The sequence below is a fragment of the Nerophis ophidion genome, linkage group LG02 (assembly GCF_033978795.1).
Source record: "Nerophis ophidion isolate RoL-2023_Sa linkage group LG02, RoL_Noph_v1.0, whole genome shotgun sequence".
In the NCBI taxonomy this organism is placed as follows: domain Eukaryota; kingdom Metazoa; phylum Chordata; class Actinopteri; order Syngnathiformes; family Syngnathidae; genus Nerophis; species Nerophis ophidion.
The window spans coordinates 35,777,376-35,794,114 of NC_084612.1; the positions used below are offsets into that span (position 1 = coordinate 35,777,376).

The following is a 16,739-nucleotide window of genomic DNA, read 5'->3' on the forward strand; positions in this document are numbered from 1 at the left end:
TTCCCATTGGGTTGAGATTCTTCTTGCGGATGTGGGTTTAGATCTGAAGATGTTGTTGTGGTTTGTGAAGTCCTTTTAGGCACTTGTGATTAAGAGCTGTATAAATACATTTTAATTGATTGATTTTTGAGTGTGAATGTTGTCTGTTTATCTATTTTGGCCATGCGACTTCCGCCCGAATGCAGCTGAGATAGGCTCCAGCACTCCCCGCCACCTCAAAAGGGACAAGCAGTAGAAAATGGATGGATGTTTTTTAGTCAGTACAGATTGGTGTCCTATCACATTGTTGTGCATAATGAATTTAAACCCATTTCATGCTGACTTAGAAGCTAGCGTATCTCTTGCCGGAGTTAGATTTTACGACTAATACCAAAGGACGCCGATGTGTTACGACGACAGAAAAATAATACAGGTTACGGAACCTGAATTAAGTATTGTTGACGGTTTTTGAATGCATTTTAAAGTTTTTTGGAGGGAGAGTTGATTGCTCCCATTGGCTGCATTGCTAGCCACCAAGAACAAGCCATTTTTTATTTTAGACTGCAAAAGGAAGAAAAAAAACGATCCTCTTTTCTCTCATAATGATTGTGAACGATAGGCAAAATTCCCCCCAAAAAGTGCAATTTCCCTATAAGCAAATTCTAATTATGCAAGGAAGTGATCACGTGATTAATAATGATTAATCCAAACTGATTAATCTCATTAGACAGCCCTAACATATATACACACATGCACACATACACACACACACACACACACACACTGTATATATGTATGTATATAAGTGTGTGTTTGTATGTATATATATATATATCTATATAGATATATCTTGAGATATATATATATATCTATAGATATATATAGATATATATATATAGATATATATATATATATAGATATATATATAGATATATATATATATATATATATAGATATATATCGATATCTATCTATATATATAGATATATAGATAGATATATATATATCTATATATATATATATATATATCTATACATATCTATATATATAGATATATAGATATATATCTATATATATATATAGATATATATCTATATATATATATATAGATATATATATACATATGTCTCCTCAGTTCCCAAATGTTTACTGAGTGTTGTTAAAAGGAAAGGCTGTAACACTGTGGTAAAAATGCCCCCGCCAACTTTTTTGCAATGTGTTGCTGCCGTTAAATTTTAAGTTAATGATTGTTTGCAAAAAAAATACGTTTCTCAGTTTGAACATCAAATATATTCTATTTGCAGTGTATTCAATTGCGTATTAGTTGAAAAGGATTCGCAAATCATTTTATTCTGTTTTTATTTACGATTTAGACAACGTGCCAATTTCATTGGTTTTGGGTTTTGTATATCCATTCATGCATTTTATTCTTACTCATTATTTGTGTATTTTTTCTGCATCATTAAAATGTTCTTGTGCAATAAAGTTTTTTATAATGTTAAGTCAGTGTCTAAAAATATAGCAGAATTTTATGAACTGTTCACAATGAAAACACAACAAAATACATTTCTAGAAAATATTTCTGAACAATTATCTCCAATAGAGTAATACTTATTTACATTTAAATGACTCTGCTCCACATACTATCTTGTAAGTGCTATTATTGATTGCTTCCTTGATTTATAAAACAGGTGGAAAAAAAACTCTTTGGCTCTTTGAAAGGAACAGCTCCTCAATATCCGATTCCCTTCAAAGAGCCATCTCAAATTTGTTAACACTCACCAACTATGTAAATATGAGCTACAATTGCACTCATAATCCAACACTTACAGGATTTTAAATTATGTTCATTTTGAAAAATCAAGTTTTAGTCATTTACATATTTATTCAAATTATTTATTATGTATTTATTTGTGCAACAGATCTTATACTACACATGTTTAGAATGTTTTACCTCCACACCGGAGACTCCCTGATGAGCATGCTCAGTACAACATTAGCATGCAAAACAAGAGCTCAGAGCCTCTACAATCTTATCAATTCAAAATATTTACAATTGATAAATCGGACAATTTTGTCCCATCCCTATGAGTAATGTAGTTCTACATAGCAACTTTTTACCTGATGGTGACATTTTGGAATTCTTTTGGAACAACAGTGATGCACTTTGAAGCGGAGGCCAGTTTGACCCATTTCCTAAACCAGGCTGTTTTTTTCACAGTCACAGTGTACACAGCCATCTCGAATGGATTCGGAAGGCATTGTTTGTCAATCACATGAGTTTCATCATTTGTTTGGTTTCTACATTTGCAATCCCCTCCTGCGGGAATGGAAAGACAAGTGTGACAAAAATGAATTGGAGTACACACAATTTCTGGAAACTATCAACTTCTAGTCACAAATTTTAAGTGTGTTTTTATTACCAAAGAAAGGACTGAACAACTGTAACTAATGAGAATTAAATGTTTAAAACCTATAATGTGTAGTGTGGCTTGATTACCATCCCTCCAGTGATTTGAGATACGATGAAAAAGTGTATTTGTTACTAAACTCAACCAGAACGATGAAGCAATTGCACTTACTACAATTCCACTTGTATTTAATTCCTTTGCTGGGCAATGATGCATCTCCATGAACCGTGAGAGTGACGTCGTTGGTGTAGTCGGCCACGGAGTCGACAGATGTGTTGACTCTCAAGTTGTAAGAGTCACCAACATTCTACACATGAAAATACAGTGTTTGGTTAAGGAAACGTTTACATGTCGAATTTTATAGTGAACTCATGATAATACCGAGCACAAAAATTGTTTAAAAACATAATAATAAACAGTTCAGACTGACACTGTCGGAGAATTGAAATATGTTCAATTTGTGGGTTTTCGTTTGCACTACATAATGTTTTCTAATATTATACACATCTCCCTTAAAACCATATTCAAGACTCAATAAAAACACTTGCGTTACAACTCTTGTTTTGGTTTTCAATTGATTGTGCATGTGATTGTGTTACTATTTATACTTCAACATGAGAGTGCCAAGACTTGATAGTGTTTTGAGATAAAAACTGTCTCTCAACTATTTTTTATGCTTTAAGTAGCGAAACAAATTTGAGATACAAACATCACAGTGAACCCTGTAAGATCCAACAACAACATTTAGTCTTACTCACAAGCATTTGCTTTATAGGTAATGATGGACATATATTTGTTTTTCGAACTCTTGGAACCAAGAAAGCAAATGAGAAGGACAGTGCAAAGAAGAAGAAGTGGATGATATTCATTGAATTAAAGAAAGAAATCATGTAAAGCATGACCTAGGATGTGGCTAGCTAACTTTGTGAAGCAGTTGAAACAAAGCACTGCTTGCCTGTGCCATACTGAAGCACAATGAGTCAAAAAAGCCAGACAAGAATGATAAAAAATATCTATACAGCAGATATCTATCCATGAAAAGATGAAGAAGCTACTGATGGTGTGTTTGACAGAGAAGCAGCCTTAAGGAGATACAATAGAAGTCCACCCCAAGGTAAATGTTGTACATTATGATTATGTTATCTCATAAAATACTGTAGTTGCTTGTAGTACATTATATTTTATAGATTGTTTATACAACATTTATCATCCGGGTGGTATAGCTCAGTTGGTAGAGCGGCCGTGCCAGCAATTTCAGGGTTGCAAGTTCGATCCTCGTTTCCACCATCCTAGTCAGTGCCGTTGTGTCTTTGGGCAAGACACTTTTTCCACCTGCTCCCAGTCCCACCCACACTGGTTTAAAAATGTAACTTAGATATTGGGTTTCACAATGTAAAGTGCTTTGAGTCACTTAAGAAAAGCACTATATAAATATAATTCACCTCATCTAAAGCTTTCTCTTTCTTTTTAAAAGGAATGTTAAATGTCAAAATGATGGTGTTTTGGGAGGGCCAAGCCCCGATTCAATTGTTTTAATTCTATTTCAATGGGCAGCGTTGTTTTGAGATACAAGTGTTTTGAGTTAAGAGCTCCAACACAAAATCCAACTAAGCTCCTGAATTGAGGTATTACTCATTACGAATGTTGTACATTGCATACCTGGTTTCCAGCGTCTGAGTAGTTCTTGCAAGCCAGGAATATTCTATCCAGGCTCACATTAAAATCAGAGGCTGAGAAGGCGTTCACAGCTTGCACATTTAAACCGAACAATTCTGTAACCAAAAGTTGGTATTTAGGGTTGTTGTGTATGTTTCTGAATGCCATCAACTTGCAAGTACAGTACCTTTCACTGGGCTACCAAAGGTATACGTTTGTGAGCTTCCATTGAGCATCTCTCTAGTCTCAGAGTGACTGTCATTGCCCGCAGTCAGCGTGAAGAGAAGTCGCACAGGGGCTCCTCGCTCCAGTGAGACACTAATATTGAGATCAGTGGAATCGGGACACTGGCCGTCCTCTGCTATCACTGAGGCTTGCAGACCCTCCACCGTCTCCAGTAGACACAGCTGAAACTCGGTGGACACCGTCTGGGTTGTGACATTGTTGGAGGCGGTCAAAGTGAGGTTGTTACAGCCAGGCCCCAGCTTTTCCACTGTATTTGCATTCAGCGTAATGTTGTGCGCCGTGATCCCTTGGTCAGCCGATGAGTTTGCAAGTAAAATGTCCTTATATTGAAGCACATAGGTAACATTTGTACCTATTTAGAACAAAACAAAACAACTTGATCACATGGTTATATAATGAGAGTGTGATCTGCATTTTAAACCACACTCACCTGCCTCTACTGTGACCTGGACTTCAACAGGCCCTCCGCCATAGAACAAAGTGCAGTTAGTGCCACCTTCTGACGTGTTGGTGCTATAGCACTTGATGTCACCAAACTGACCCACAGGCTCCTGAACTGTTATGGACTTTTTAGCCGTCACATGCCAATCACTGGTGGAACACTCCACCGTGACCACAAAAAGTCCAGGTTTTTTGAACATGTGCATTACTGTGCTTTCAGTCCTATAAGAAAGTTTAAAGTGAATTCTAAGTGGCCACTATCTATACTGCACTTGTTACTCCTCTACAAGACAGTCTCAAAATACAGCAATTCTGCCTGTGCAAAAAATAATAATATACTGTTTTGATTTTACTATATAGTATATGTTTGTGACTGTGCACAGTTGCAGTAGTGTAGAACTGCACTTTATTTTTGGTTCTAGTCCGAATATTAGTCAACAGTGTGCTGGTAATCAATACAACTTGTAACTGTGTAAACAACAACCACAACCTAAGACCGTCTTTAAAATTGGCAAATAATTTAAACATTTTAACTTTGTTAAGACATGTTTTTGATACAGCCTTTAAGATGTATTTGTATGAATTTAGAAGTATTTTAGAAAATAATACCTCGCTAACAAAGTAAGTGAAAGCTGGAAATTATCTGTAAAGTTATTGATACATTGGTTGACTACTTACTGGAGCACCGGTTCTCAAATGAGGGTACACGCACCCCTGGAGGTACTTGAAAGTATGCCAAGGGGTACGTGAGATTTTTTTTTAAATATTCTAAAAGTAGCAACAATTCAAAAATCCTTTATAAATATATTTATTGAGTAATATTTTAACAAAATATGAATTTAATTTCATAAACTGTTAAAAGAAATGCAACAATGCAATATTCGGTGTTGACAGCTAGATTTTTTGTGGACATGTTCCATAAATATTGATGTTAAAGAGTTATTTTTTTCTGAAGAAATGTTTGGAATTAAGTTCATGAATCCAAATGGATCTCTATTACAATCCCCAAAGATGGCTCTTTAAGTTGATGATTACTTCTATGTGAGAAATAGTTAATTGTAATTGAATCACTTGTTTATTTTTCAACAAGTTTTTAGTTTTTTTTATATATATTTTTTCCAAATAGTTCAAGAAGGACCACTACAAATGACCAATATTTTGCACTGTTATACAATTTAATAAATCAGAAACTGATGACATAGTGCTGTATTTTTCTTCTTTATCTCTCTTTTTCAACCAAAAATGCTTTGCTATGATTAGGGGGTACTTGAAATAAAAAAAATGTTCACAGGGGGTACATCACTGAAAAAAGGGTTGAGAACCACTGTACTAGAGTACCTATGCTAACATAGATGCCAATGCTATGTCTTCAATAGATTGGCCTATACTAGGGCTACCTATTCTAATTTTCAAGAGGATCTATGATAATGTTTTCCTTTTATGATCTGTAAATGTTGTTACAATGTTGGATTTTGGTTTAAAAAAAACGTCAAAGCATCAAATCATAAGTTTAGTGCTTTTGAATGAATGAATGAAATAAGTTTATTTCGGTCATATAATCAATCAACCATTCAACCATTTTGTGTGATCAGTTTTACAGTACAGGTTATACATAAACAATCATACACATACACACACAAAAGAAAAGAAAAAGAATGACCGAAAAAGGAATAGCTGAAGCCAAAGCTAATATTTGCCTATCCCACACCTTCACTGAAAATTTGATTGCCAGGAACATCAACGTTAAAAAAAAATCAATGGGATGAAAGTAATTGTTACTATATTTTATAATTTTCAATTATTTCACCTTTCAAGGTTTTCTTAAACCTTACCAAAGAAGTGCATGTCTTCAGCTCATCACTGAGCTTGTTCCACCATTTAACTCCTAAAACTGTAATACATTTGTATTTTATATTCGTTGTCGCTTTGCCTATTTCAAAAATCAATGTCCCCCGTAAATTATAGTGTTCTCCTCTTAAATGAATTAACCTAAGAATACAAGCTGGAAGGCTATTGTTCTTTACTCGAAACATAATTTCCATTGTTTTTAAAAACACAATGTCTGAAAATTTTAATACATTTGAACTTATAAATAATGGATTGGTATGTTCATAGTAGCACACTTTGTGTGTTATTCTAATGACCCCTTTTTGAAGTTTTATTATTGGGTCAATGTTTGTTTTATAAACATTTCCCCAAATTTCAACACAATACATTAAATATGGAAAAATAAAAGAATAATACAACACATGCAGGCATTTCTTATTCAGCATGTGTCTTACTTTATAAAGAATAGCAATTGATTTGGATATGTTTCCCTTTTTTTATTCAATTTGCGGTTTCCAAAATAGTTTATGATCAATTATTATTCCTAAGAATTTAGTTTCATATACTCTATCACAGGGGTCACCAACTTTTTTGAAACCAAGAGCTACATCTTGGGAACTGATTAATGCGAAGGGCTACCAGTTTGATACACACTTAAATAAATTGCCAGAAATAGCCAATTTGCTCAATTTACCTGTAATAAATAAATCTATATATATAAAAAAATGGGTATTTCTGTCTGTCATTCCGTCGTACATTTTTTTTCCTTTTACGGAAGGTTTTTTGTAGAGAATAAATGATGGGGGGAAAAAAACACTTAATTGAAGGGTTTAAAAAAGGAGAAAACAGGAAAAAAATGAAATTAAATTTTGAAACATTTTATCTTCAATTTCGACTCTTTAAAATTCAAAATTCAACCGAAAAAAATGAATAGAAAAACTAGCTAATTCGAATCTTTTTGAAAAAATAAAAAAAAGAATTCATGGAACATCATTAGTAATTTTTCCTGATTAAGATTAATTTTAGAATTTTGATGACATGTTTTAAATAGGTTAAAATCCAATCTGCACTTTGTTAGAATATACAACAAATTGGACCAAGCTATGTTTCTAACAAAGACAAATCATTATTTCTTCTAGATTTTCCAGAACAAAAATTGTAAAAGAAATTCAAAAGACTTTGAATTAAGATTCAAATTTGATTCTACAGATTTTCTAGATTTGCCAAAATATATTTTTTTAAATTTTAATCATAATAAGTTTGAAGAAATATTTCACAAATATTCTTCGTCAAAAAAACAGAAGCTAAATTGAAGAATTAAATTGAAATGTATTTATTATTCTTTACAATTATAAAAAAATACTTGAACGTTGATTTAAATTGTCAGGAAAGAAGAGGAAAGAATTTAAAAGGTAAAAAGGTATATGTGTTTAAAAATCCTAAAATCATTTTTAAGGTTGTATTTTTTTTCTCTAAAATTGTCTTTCTGAAAGTTATAAGAAGCAAAGTAAAAAAATAAATTAATTTATTTAAACAAGTGGAGACCAAGTCTTTAAAATCTTTTCTTGGATTTTCAAATTCTATTTGAGTTTTGTCTCTCTTGGAATTAAAAATGTCGAGCAAAGCGAGACCAGCTTGCTAGTAAATAAATAAAATTTAAAAAATAGAGGCAGCTCACTGGTAAGTGCTGCTATTTAAGCTATTTTTAGAACAGGCCAGCGGGCTACTCATCAGGTCCTTAGGGGCTACCTGGTGCCCGCGGGAACCGCGTTGGTGAGCCCTGATCTATCAATTCCCACTTGATTTAATTTTAATTTTGCTTCACAATTTGTCCTTGCACCACTAAACACCATAAATTGAGTTTTCTTATAATTTAATGATAACTTAATATCAAACCATTTTTTTAGCTGAATTAACTTTTGGGCGTGATTTTGCGCTGTTTTAGCTACCTCTGACTGTGGAGTTTTGCAATCCGGCTTCATTGTGACATCACATCGAGGTGAACGTACTTACATACGAAAAGGGGACCCATGATGATTTTCACCTTTTCTGACTTACAAATGTTGTTGCAATGTTGAATATTTGTGTCCAACAATGTCAAAGCAACAAATCATAAGTTTGATGCCTCTGAATGTGAACTTGCACGCAATTTTGGATGCCTCTGCCGGTGGAGTTTTGCCGTCTGGCTATGTTCATCACAGCGAGGTGCGCATGCGTACTTATTTGGACATACATTAAGTGAAGCTTCAGCCAGAGGGGGGTGATCTCTGTATTAAGCCTAACTTAGTTTGAAGGTATGTTAAAGTATTATTTTTTTATTTATTGTTAAAAACACAAGTTTTCTATGCAGCTTTGTATCGATCTGGGAGTTTGCAGATGTCCCTAATGTTGTGACTGGGTGACTCTGTATTGTTTATTGACCTAATTTTCAACCATATCTGGGAAAAATAGCAATACACTTTGTTTACAAGATATATATTTAACGGTCGACATTTTCATAAGATAAATTATCATACTTTCGTAGAGGGTGTTTTAGTGTTTGATTTGCAACCTGGGAACGCTTCCACAAACTAACATCTTGCAGAAATACTTAGAAATAACAATATTAATGTGACTGTGGAGCACAATTTACGTAAAATGTACGTAAAATTTCCACGAAAACATATCCAATAAATATTATCTAGACCAGGTGTAGCCAAACTTTTTGCCTCGGGGGCCGCATTGGGTTAAAACAATTGGGCTGGGAGACGGACTGTGTATATATATATATATACAAACCCCGTTTCCATATGAGTTGGGAAATTGTGTTAAATGTAAATATAAACGGAATACAATGATTTGCATATCATTTTCAACCCATATTGAATGCACTACAAAGACAAGATATTTGATGTTCAAACAAATAAACTTTTTTTTTTTTTTTGCAAATAATAATTAACTTAAAATTTCATGGCTGCAACAAGTGCCAAAGTAGTTGAGAAATGACATGTTCACCAATGTGTTACATCACCTTTTCTTTTAAAAACACTTAATAAACGTTTGGGAACTGAGGAAATTAATTGTTGAAGCTTTGAAAGTGGAGTTCTTTACCATTGTTGTTTGATGTACAGCTTAAGTTGTTCGACAATCCTGGGTCTTGTTGTCGTATCTTACGCTTCGTAATGCGCCACACATTTTTGATGAGAGACATGTCTGGACTGCAGGTGGGCCAGGAAAGTACCCGCACTCTTTTACTACAAAGCCACGCTTTTGTAACACATGGCTTGACATTGTCTTGCTGAAATAAGCAGGGGCGTCCATTTTAACGTTGCTTGGATGGCAACATATGTTGCTCCAAAACTTGTATGCACCATTCAGCATTAATGGTGCCTTCACAGATGTGTAAGTTACCCATGCCTTGGGCAGTAAGACACAACCATACCATAACAGATGTTGGCTTTTGAACTTTGCGCCTATAACAATCCGGATGGTTATTTTCCTCTTTGTTCCGCAGGACACCACGTCCACAGTTTCCAAATATAATTTGAAATGTGGACTCGTCAGACCACAGAACACTTTTCCACTTTGCATCAGTCCATCTTAGATGAGCTCGGGCCAAGCGAAGCCGGCAGCGTTCCTGGGTGTTGTTGATAAATAGCTTTCGCTTTGCATAGTAGAGTTTTACTTGCGCTTACAGATGTAGCGACCAACTGTAGTTACTGACAGTGGTTTTAGGAAATGTTTCTGAGTCCATGTGGTGATATCCTTTACACACTGATGTCGGTTTTTGATGCAGTACGGCCTGAGGGATCAAAAGTCCGTAATATCATCGCTTACGTGCAGTGATTTCTCCAGATTCTCTGAACCTTTTGATGATTTTATGGACTGTAGATGGTAAAATCCTTAAATTCCTTGCAATAGCTCGTTGAGATATGTTGTTCTAAAACTGTTTGACAATTTGCTTACAAATTTGTGACCCTCGCCCCATCCTTGTTTGTGAATTACTTAGCATTTCCTGGAAGCTGCTTTTATACCCAATCATGGCACTCACCTGTTCCCAATTAGCCTGCACACCTGTGGGATGTTCCAAATAAGTGTTTGATGAGCATTCCTCAACTTTATCAGTATTTATTTCCACCTTTCCCAACTTCTTTGTCACGTGTTGCTGGCATCAAATTCTAAAGTTAATGATTATTTGCAACAAAAAAAATGTTTATCAGTTTTAACATCAAATATGTTGTCTTTGTAGCATATTCAACTGAATATGGGTTGAAAATGATTTGCAAATCATTGTATTCCGTTTATATTTACATCTAACCCAATTTCCCAACTCAAATGTAAACGGGGTTTGTATATATATATATATATATGTATATATATATATATATATATATATATATATATATATATATATATATATATATATATATATATATATATATATACATATGTGTGTATTCCTCGCGCACTAAATAACTGAAAGCCCTAGTAGTATGTGTATCACATGTGTATCACAGTTGGAGAATCACTGATCAAGACCTATGCAGATTAAAATCATCACAGGTCCCCATTACGCCCCCCTAAATATATATATTTTTTTAACAAAAAAGTGATGACAAATTTGATATGGTTGGAGTATGACATTAAATAAATAACCACATAATCATCTTGTAACCATCTGTTTCCGCTCACTTCACTTTTGTTTGTTGCTGTATTAAAAAGAAAGACTAAAATAATACTACTGAAATAAGAAATACTTTTTTAGTCTTTGTTAATTCACATCCTGTGCATCTTCATGGGGCTAAAGCTCTACTGTCCTTAAAACCTGTTTAACGCCACTGATCCAACATTCATGCAATAATACAAATTGTTGCTTACTCTTCTGGGCTATAGGGATCAATTGTATGTCCATCTCCAGCATTCAGAGCACATGTAAGGTTTCCCTCATAGGGATTCAGCAGCCACTTGACAGTAACAGTGACATTATCAAACACCGCCGCCAGTTTACTTATCAGCAGGTGGAGTCCTGTGAGGGAATCACATTTATCAAGTATAACTATAGTTGCAACTGAATTTCCAAACTCTGGCATTTTGCCATTTTATGGTGTGTTGTGTATTGGCAGGATTTAATTCCTAACATGCAGAATCCAAGTAGTAGGAGAGAATGTGAAAGATGATAATTACACTAGTCGGGCTAGTCATTAGATGAATGAAAAAAAGAAAAGTCAGACAAGTGCCATCAGGCTGTACTGTAATGACATTATAAAGGCTAATCGAAATGGTGATGTGTGAGGTATGAAGGAGGAGGTGAGTTTGGTGTATCTCACCATCTTTGCAGCGGTATTCCACAGACAAGTAACTTCCCAAGAGAGGACAGGGTTCACTGTAAGGCTTTCCATTAGCTTGGCACGCTTGCAGACCATGGCAACTGGCTGCAATGACATAAAGTTCAAGTAAAAGGTGATCTGCTAATTTCTGAAATATTTCCTAAAGAATATTTATGAATTCTTACTGTGCTATACATATGCTAACCACTATGTCACTATGTTCAAAGCAAGCAAGGATTGTTTTGTTAGTGTGCTTTGGTCAAACTATTTAGCAAAAATATGCAAAAACCACACGATCAATTTCCATTTGGGCAAGGGTCCAAAAAAAAGGTTGAGTTTAAAGAAATGAAATATCTTTTTGGTCTTACTACTTGTGTCTACTTGATTATGACTTCAAAGGTTCTTTATTGTTAATTTTTCAAACAATGAAAGACATATGAATTAAGATACGATTTCCCTCTCACTCGGTACTAGGAAGCAAAATTCCAAGTATGGGGATAGAGTGGCAACTTAACACATTAGCGCATGCAAAAAACAACAATAAAATATTGCATTAATCATGCATATGCGGAGATTAATCACCTAATTTATTTTGACCGCACGTGCTCCTTCACCTTAACCGCTGATGAATACCAGAAAGGCAGCGTGGGTTGTTGTATAGTCAGGGATCAGGTCAATGCATACTCAGGCTGCAACAATTATTCAATTAAACTAATTAGAAAAAACTGCTTCTATTTATTATGTTGGTTTGATTAATCATTTAATGAGGGGTGCCCTTAACTCTGAATGCACTGACATATTTTCCCCACGGCTGCTACAATAGAACGCAAATGAGAGCGGTGGTGTGTGGCTACAGTGATCTGTGGCTGGCGGTATAGCTTGGTTGGTAGAGCGGCTGTGCCAGCAACTTGAGGGTTGCAGGTTCAATCCCCGCTTCCGCCATCCTAGTCACTGCTGTTGTGTCCTTGGGCAAGACACTTTACCCACTGGCTCCCAGTGCCACCCACACTGGTTTAAATGTACAAATTAGATATTGGGTTTCACTATGTAAAGTGCTTTGAGTCACTAGAGAAAAAGCGTTATATAATTCACTTCACATCTGTGTGGCGGCGAACAACAGAGATTTAGTTTTTTCACTTTTAATAATGCACAAATGATAAAAGTGCAATTTCAGTGTTGATGATCATTTATTAGGAAAAAAATAAAGAAGGTAATGGCAAGTCGGATATTGTTCCTCTTTTTTAACTATCTTTCCTGAAATACTGTCATGCCTGTGAATCATGTTATGTTTTGTTTTTTGAAATCTTGTTTCCCGTTTTGCACTTCCTGGTTTTGTTTGTTTCCATAGTTACCCATTCATTTCCACCTGGTATCCTAGTCACGCCCCGATCCTCAGCTCTCACACCTGTTTCCAATTATCACAGCTAGTATTTAAGCCATTTGTTTTCTGTTCCTCGGCCTGGAAACTTTACCTACTGTACCGGACTTTGTATTGAACCCTCATGACCACGCTCCTACCTATGCTGCACCTCCTTCATGCCCTCGATCACCTGCCACGCACCTTGCTATTCATGCCCCTTGTTTTGGTGACAGTTAGTGTTTTGTTTTAGTTGTTCATAGTTCTGCCACAGTGCAAGTTTTTGTTCATGTTTATAGTTAAACTGCCGTTGTGCTAGTATTTTGTTTTATAGCCAAGTTTTCCGCCCTCGAGCACGCCATTTGTTTGCCTTTTGTTTGTCTGTTTGTTTATTAATCAATAAATATGTACTCACGTTCACGCCTGGCTCGTCCCAAATATTCTCTGCATCGAAGAAGCAATACAAATCTAAGTCACAGTCCTAACAAATACGAATTGAGACTAAAAAGTTTAATTTATCTGATTACTTGATTATTCAAACAAACTAATCAATAGACTACCCTATTAATTGAACAAGCTAATCAATAGATTTATCGATTACCTAAACAATTGATAGCTGCAATGGATACCAAATGGATACTGTTAACAACATGAGAGTCCAGTCCATAGGGAGGCCAGCACTCTTACATGTAAACAAGTTGGCAGCGCAGAGACATCACCAACCGATACAAAGAGGAGTGGTCTTATAGCGCTTCCTCCGTAGAAACTGATCTGTGGTCACCTGATAACCTCTCCGCGCAGGAGAGGGGGAAGGCAGAAAAGAGAGATGGCCGATCAACTGGTCAAAGAAGGGGTCTATTTAGAGTATACAAATGAGTTTTAAGAAGGGACGTAAATACTTCTACTGAGGTAGCATCTCTGTTACTGGTAGGGAATTCCAGAGTATTGGAGCCCGGATAGATAACGCCAGTTCAAAGATGAGCGAGTCAAATGGTGTGCGTGCTGGCAAAATTCACTTCAAAATACTCCCAAAAACCTTTCCTAAATTTTAAGCAGATAAATGGCGTACATTCAAGAAAAAACGAAAAACACTGTTTGTGCATGACATTCATTTAAATTTGTCAGAATTGTTACTGACAAGTTTGGTTATGTTTGGATTTTTCTGTGTGTTTGTTTATTTCCTGCCAGCGCTCTTATTTTATGTCTCCCTGAGAGCTGGTTACCCTCACCTGTCCATGATTGGCAGCCTGGCACACCTGGTTCCAGTTGCCAATCAGGGTGCTATTTATGCCTGCCTCACCCTCCAGTCAGGGCTCGATGATTGTTTCCTGTTGCCTGTTTCCTAGTTCCTGTTTTCCCTGCATCTGCACTAACCAGTTACACTATTTCCTTTTTCACATTAAAGTCATGTTTTCCTGCACTGCGACCGACAGAACCTGACAAAATTATCCAAGCAAATAGTTTACCACAATTAATCAAACTTTTGAATTGTAATTAATCTGATTTCAAAAAGTTGTTTGACAGCAGAAATTATTTGAGCTGCAGTTATTATTTTAGTAATTTAATAATCTATTGATTAATTAGTTTGATCAATTGAGTAATCAGACAAAACACAATTTATACCCTTAATATGTATTTTAGAGAAAATGGCTAAAATAAACAACTGTTTTTCTGCTTACTATGATCCTAACCTAATAATTATGCTTTTAACATGTGCGCATTAATAATATATTTTTCAAAAACTCAATACTTCGCCGGCACACAGGTCATAGCAACCACACACCACCGCCCTCCTGTGCACTCTTTTGCAGCATCTATGAAGAAACTATGTCTGGGTATTTAAAGTTCTGGGCACACCATGCGGTCTAAGTAAGATATTTTTTTATTATTAATACTAATTAAATTATTCAAAAAAGCAACAAAATAGAATATAAAGCTTTTTTTTCTTATCGATTAATTGTTGCAGCACTTCTAATTATGACCAAGTGGGGGAGTCACCAACAGACTAAGTAGATTGAGCTTCACCTTGCATGTTATGATTTTTCAAACAAACCAGTCAGGTGGGCATGTTTAGCATTCAGCCATGGTGGAAGTCTGTCCTTTAGCTTGGCTTTATTTTTTGACCATGTTGAAAATCAAATGCACATATCCTATTGTCACTTCACGTGGACTGTGGTCTTAGAAGTAACCAATTTCATGCTGTTGCTTTGACAATGAAAAGTAAATTTGTGTAAATATTGTACATTTATGTCCAAATAAATACCCTTTACAGAAGCCATAACATCTATCCAGCTGCACTGCTCCTGAGGAGTTAAGACTGGGGTAGTGAGTTTGGTCCGACAGTAGTGAATTGTTTTTCGACCATAGAAGCTGTCAACTATCTCTAAGACTTGACCGGAGCCGCACTGCAATGTGACATTCTGGCCTTCACATGCAATAGATCTCCCGGAATCTGCGAATAAACAAAACAACATTTATAACTGGATATAACAAACACTTAGTTAGTTGTATTTGTGTTTGTATACCAAACTGGCAGACAAAGTTAAGTTCTTGGCTACAGTTGTCTGATGCTTCCCACTGGAAGCCTGACTGTTTCAGGATATGTCCACAGGTTGCTTGTGGATCAGGTATTTTCTCCCAGTTATCGTAGCTGACATCTGAGCCATCCAGCCATGCCAGAGAAACTAGGATGGATGAGAGCAAAAAAAAAACAAATTCGTTATCTTAATTGAGATAGATGATCAATGCTATGAAAAGTATTTATTTGCAGTTATTGACAACAGAATGATGATACAGATGTAGATCATGTTATTGCTAATGACTTGTGTTCTATTTAGGGCAATAAATAGGTGGTAGTAAATCAAGGAAATTGACAGCAAGCCCATTAAAATACATTATAAATGAGAAATATCTGTCATTATGCCTAATCTTTCACAAAAGTATGACCCAAGTAAACATCAACAAGATCCTTACGACGTTGAACTTGTTCAAAGCGATAATGACAACAACAGGCAGCGATTTTGACTTTGGTTTATCAAAATAAAGTTGTACTATTAAAATAGGTCACACATTTTTATATTAACCTGATATCACCAGTGCTGTTTTGTATTGTTGACCCATATTACTACAATAACTGCTGGCTCTACTATTTCTATTATTTTTCGATTTAAGAAACTGTTCAATCTCCATGTGTATACAAAGTACAAAGAAGAAGAATCATGATAAACATGTTGAATGTATTGAAAATGTAATAATCTTATTCATATCCCTATGTAAATTACAACTTAATTTGCTATGTATATTATTTATGGAGTAAGTTGTGTACAAATTGAGAACATTGAGTAAATATATTTGTAATTGCTATTAAATAAAAAAAGGGTATGATTAAGTAAGCTCTGCTTCTTCCTTCTCCATGTTGAAAAGAGAAGCTGGAAATTGTGATGTATCATGTTGTAACTATGCATGTTGGAAATAAACTTAAACCATTATTGCACTTTATTGACATTTCTTGTTTTT

The 16,739-nt window shown here is 35.2% G+C and overlaps 1 protein-coding gene across 2 annotated transcripts in view; it reads right to left on the minus strand.

The window, feature by feature from the left end:
* The window catches only part of LOC133540126 (polycystin-1-like protein 2), a 58,254-nt gene that overhangs the window by 41,012 nt on the left and 503 nt on the right, over window positions 1-16,739 (minus strand). For both annotated transcript variants that reach the window (XM_061882645.1, XM_061882654.1), the window contains exons 2-10: window positions 15,749-15,907; window positions 15,487-15,675; window positions 11,867-11,971; window positions 11,418-11,565; window positions 4,723-4,955; window positions 4,234-4,644; window positions 4,050-4,162; window positions 2,562-2,697; window positions 2,101-2,299 (exon numbers count right to left, since the gene is read on the minus strand). In XM_061882645.1, the coding sequence (XP_061738629.1) occupies window positions 2,101-2,299; window positions 2,562-2,697; window positions 4,050-4,162; window positions 4,234-4,644; window positions 4,723-4,955; window positions 11,418-11,565; window positions 11,867-11,971; window positions 15,487-15,675; window positions 15,749-15,907 (1,693 nt within the window). The remainder of the gene's footprint in view (window positions 1-2,100; window positions 2,300-2,561; window positions 2,698-4,049; window positions 4,163-4,233; window positions 4,645-4,722; window positions 4,956-11,417; window positions 11,566-11,866; window positions 11,972-15,486; window positions 15,676-15,748; window positions 15,908-16,739) is intronic.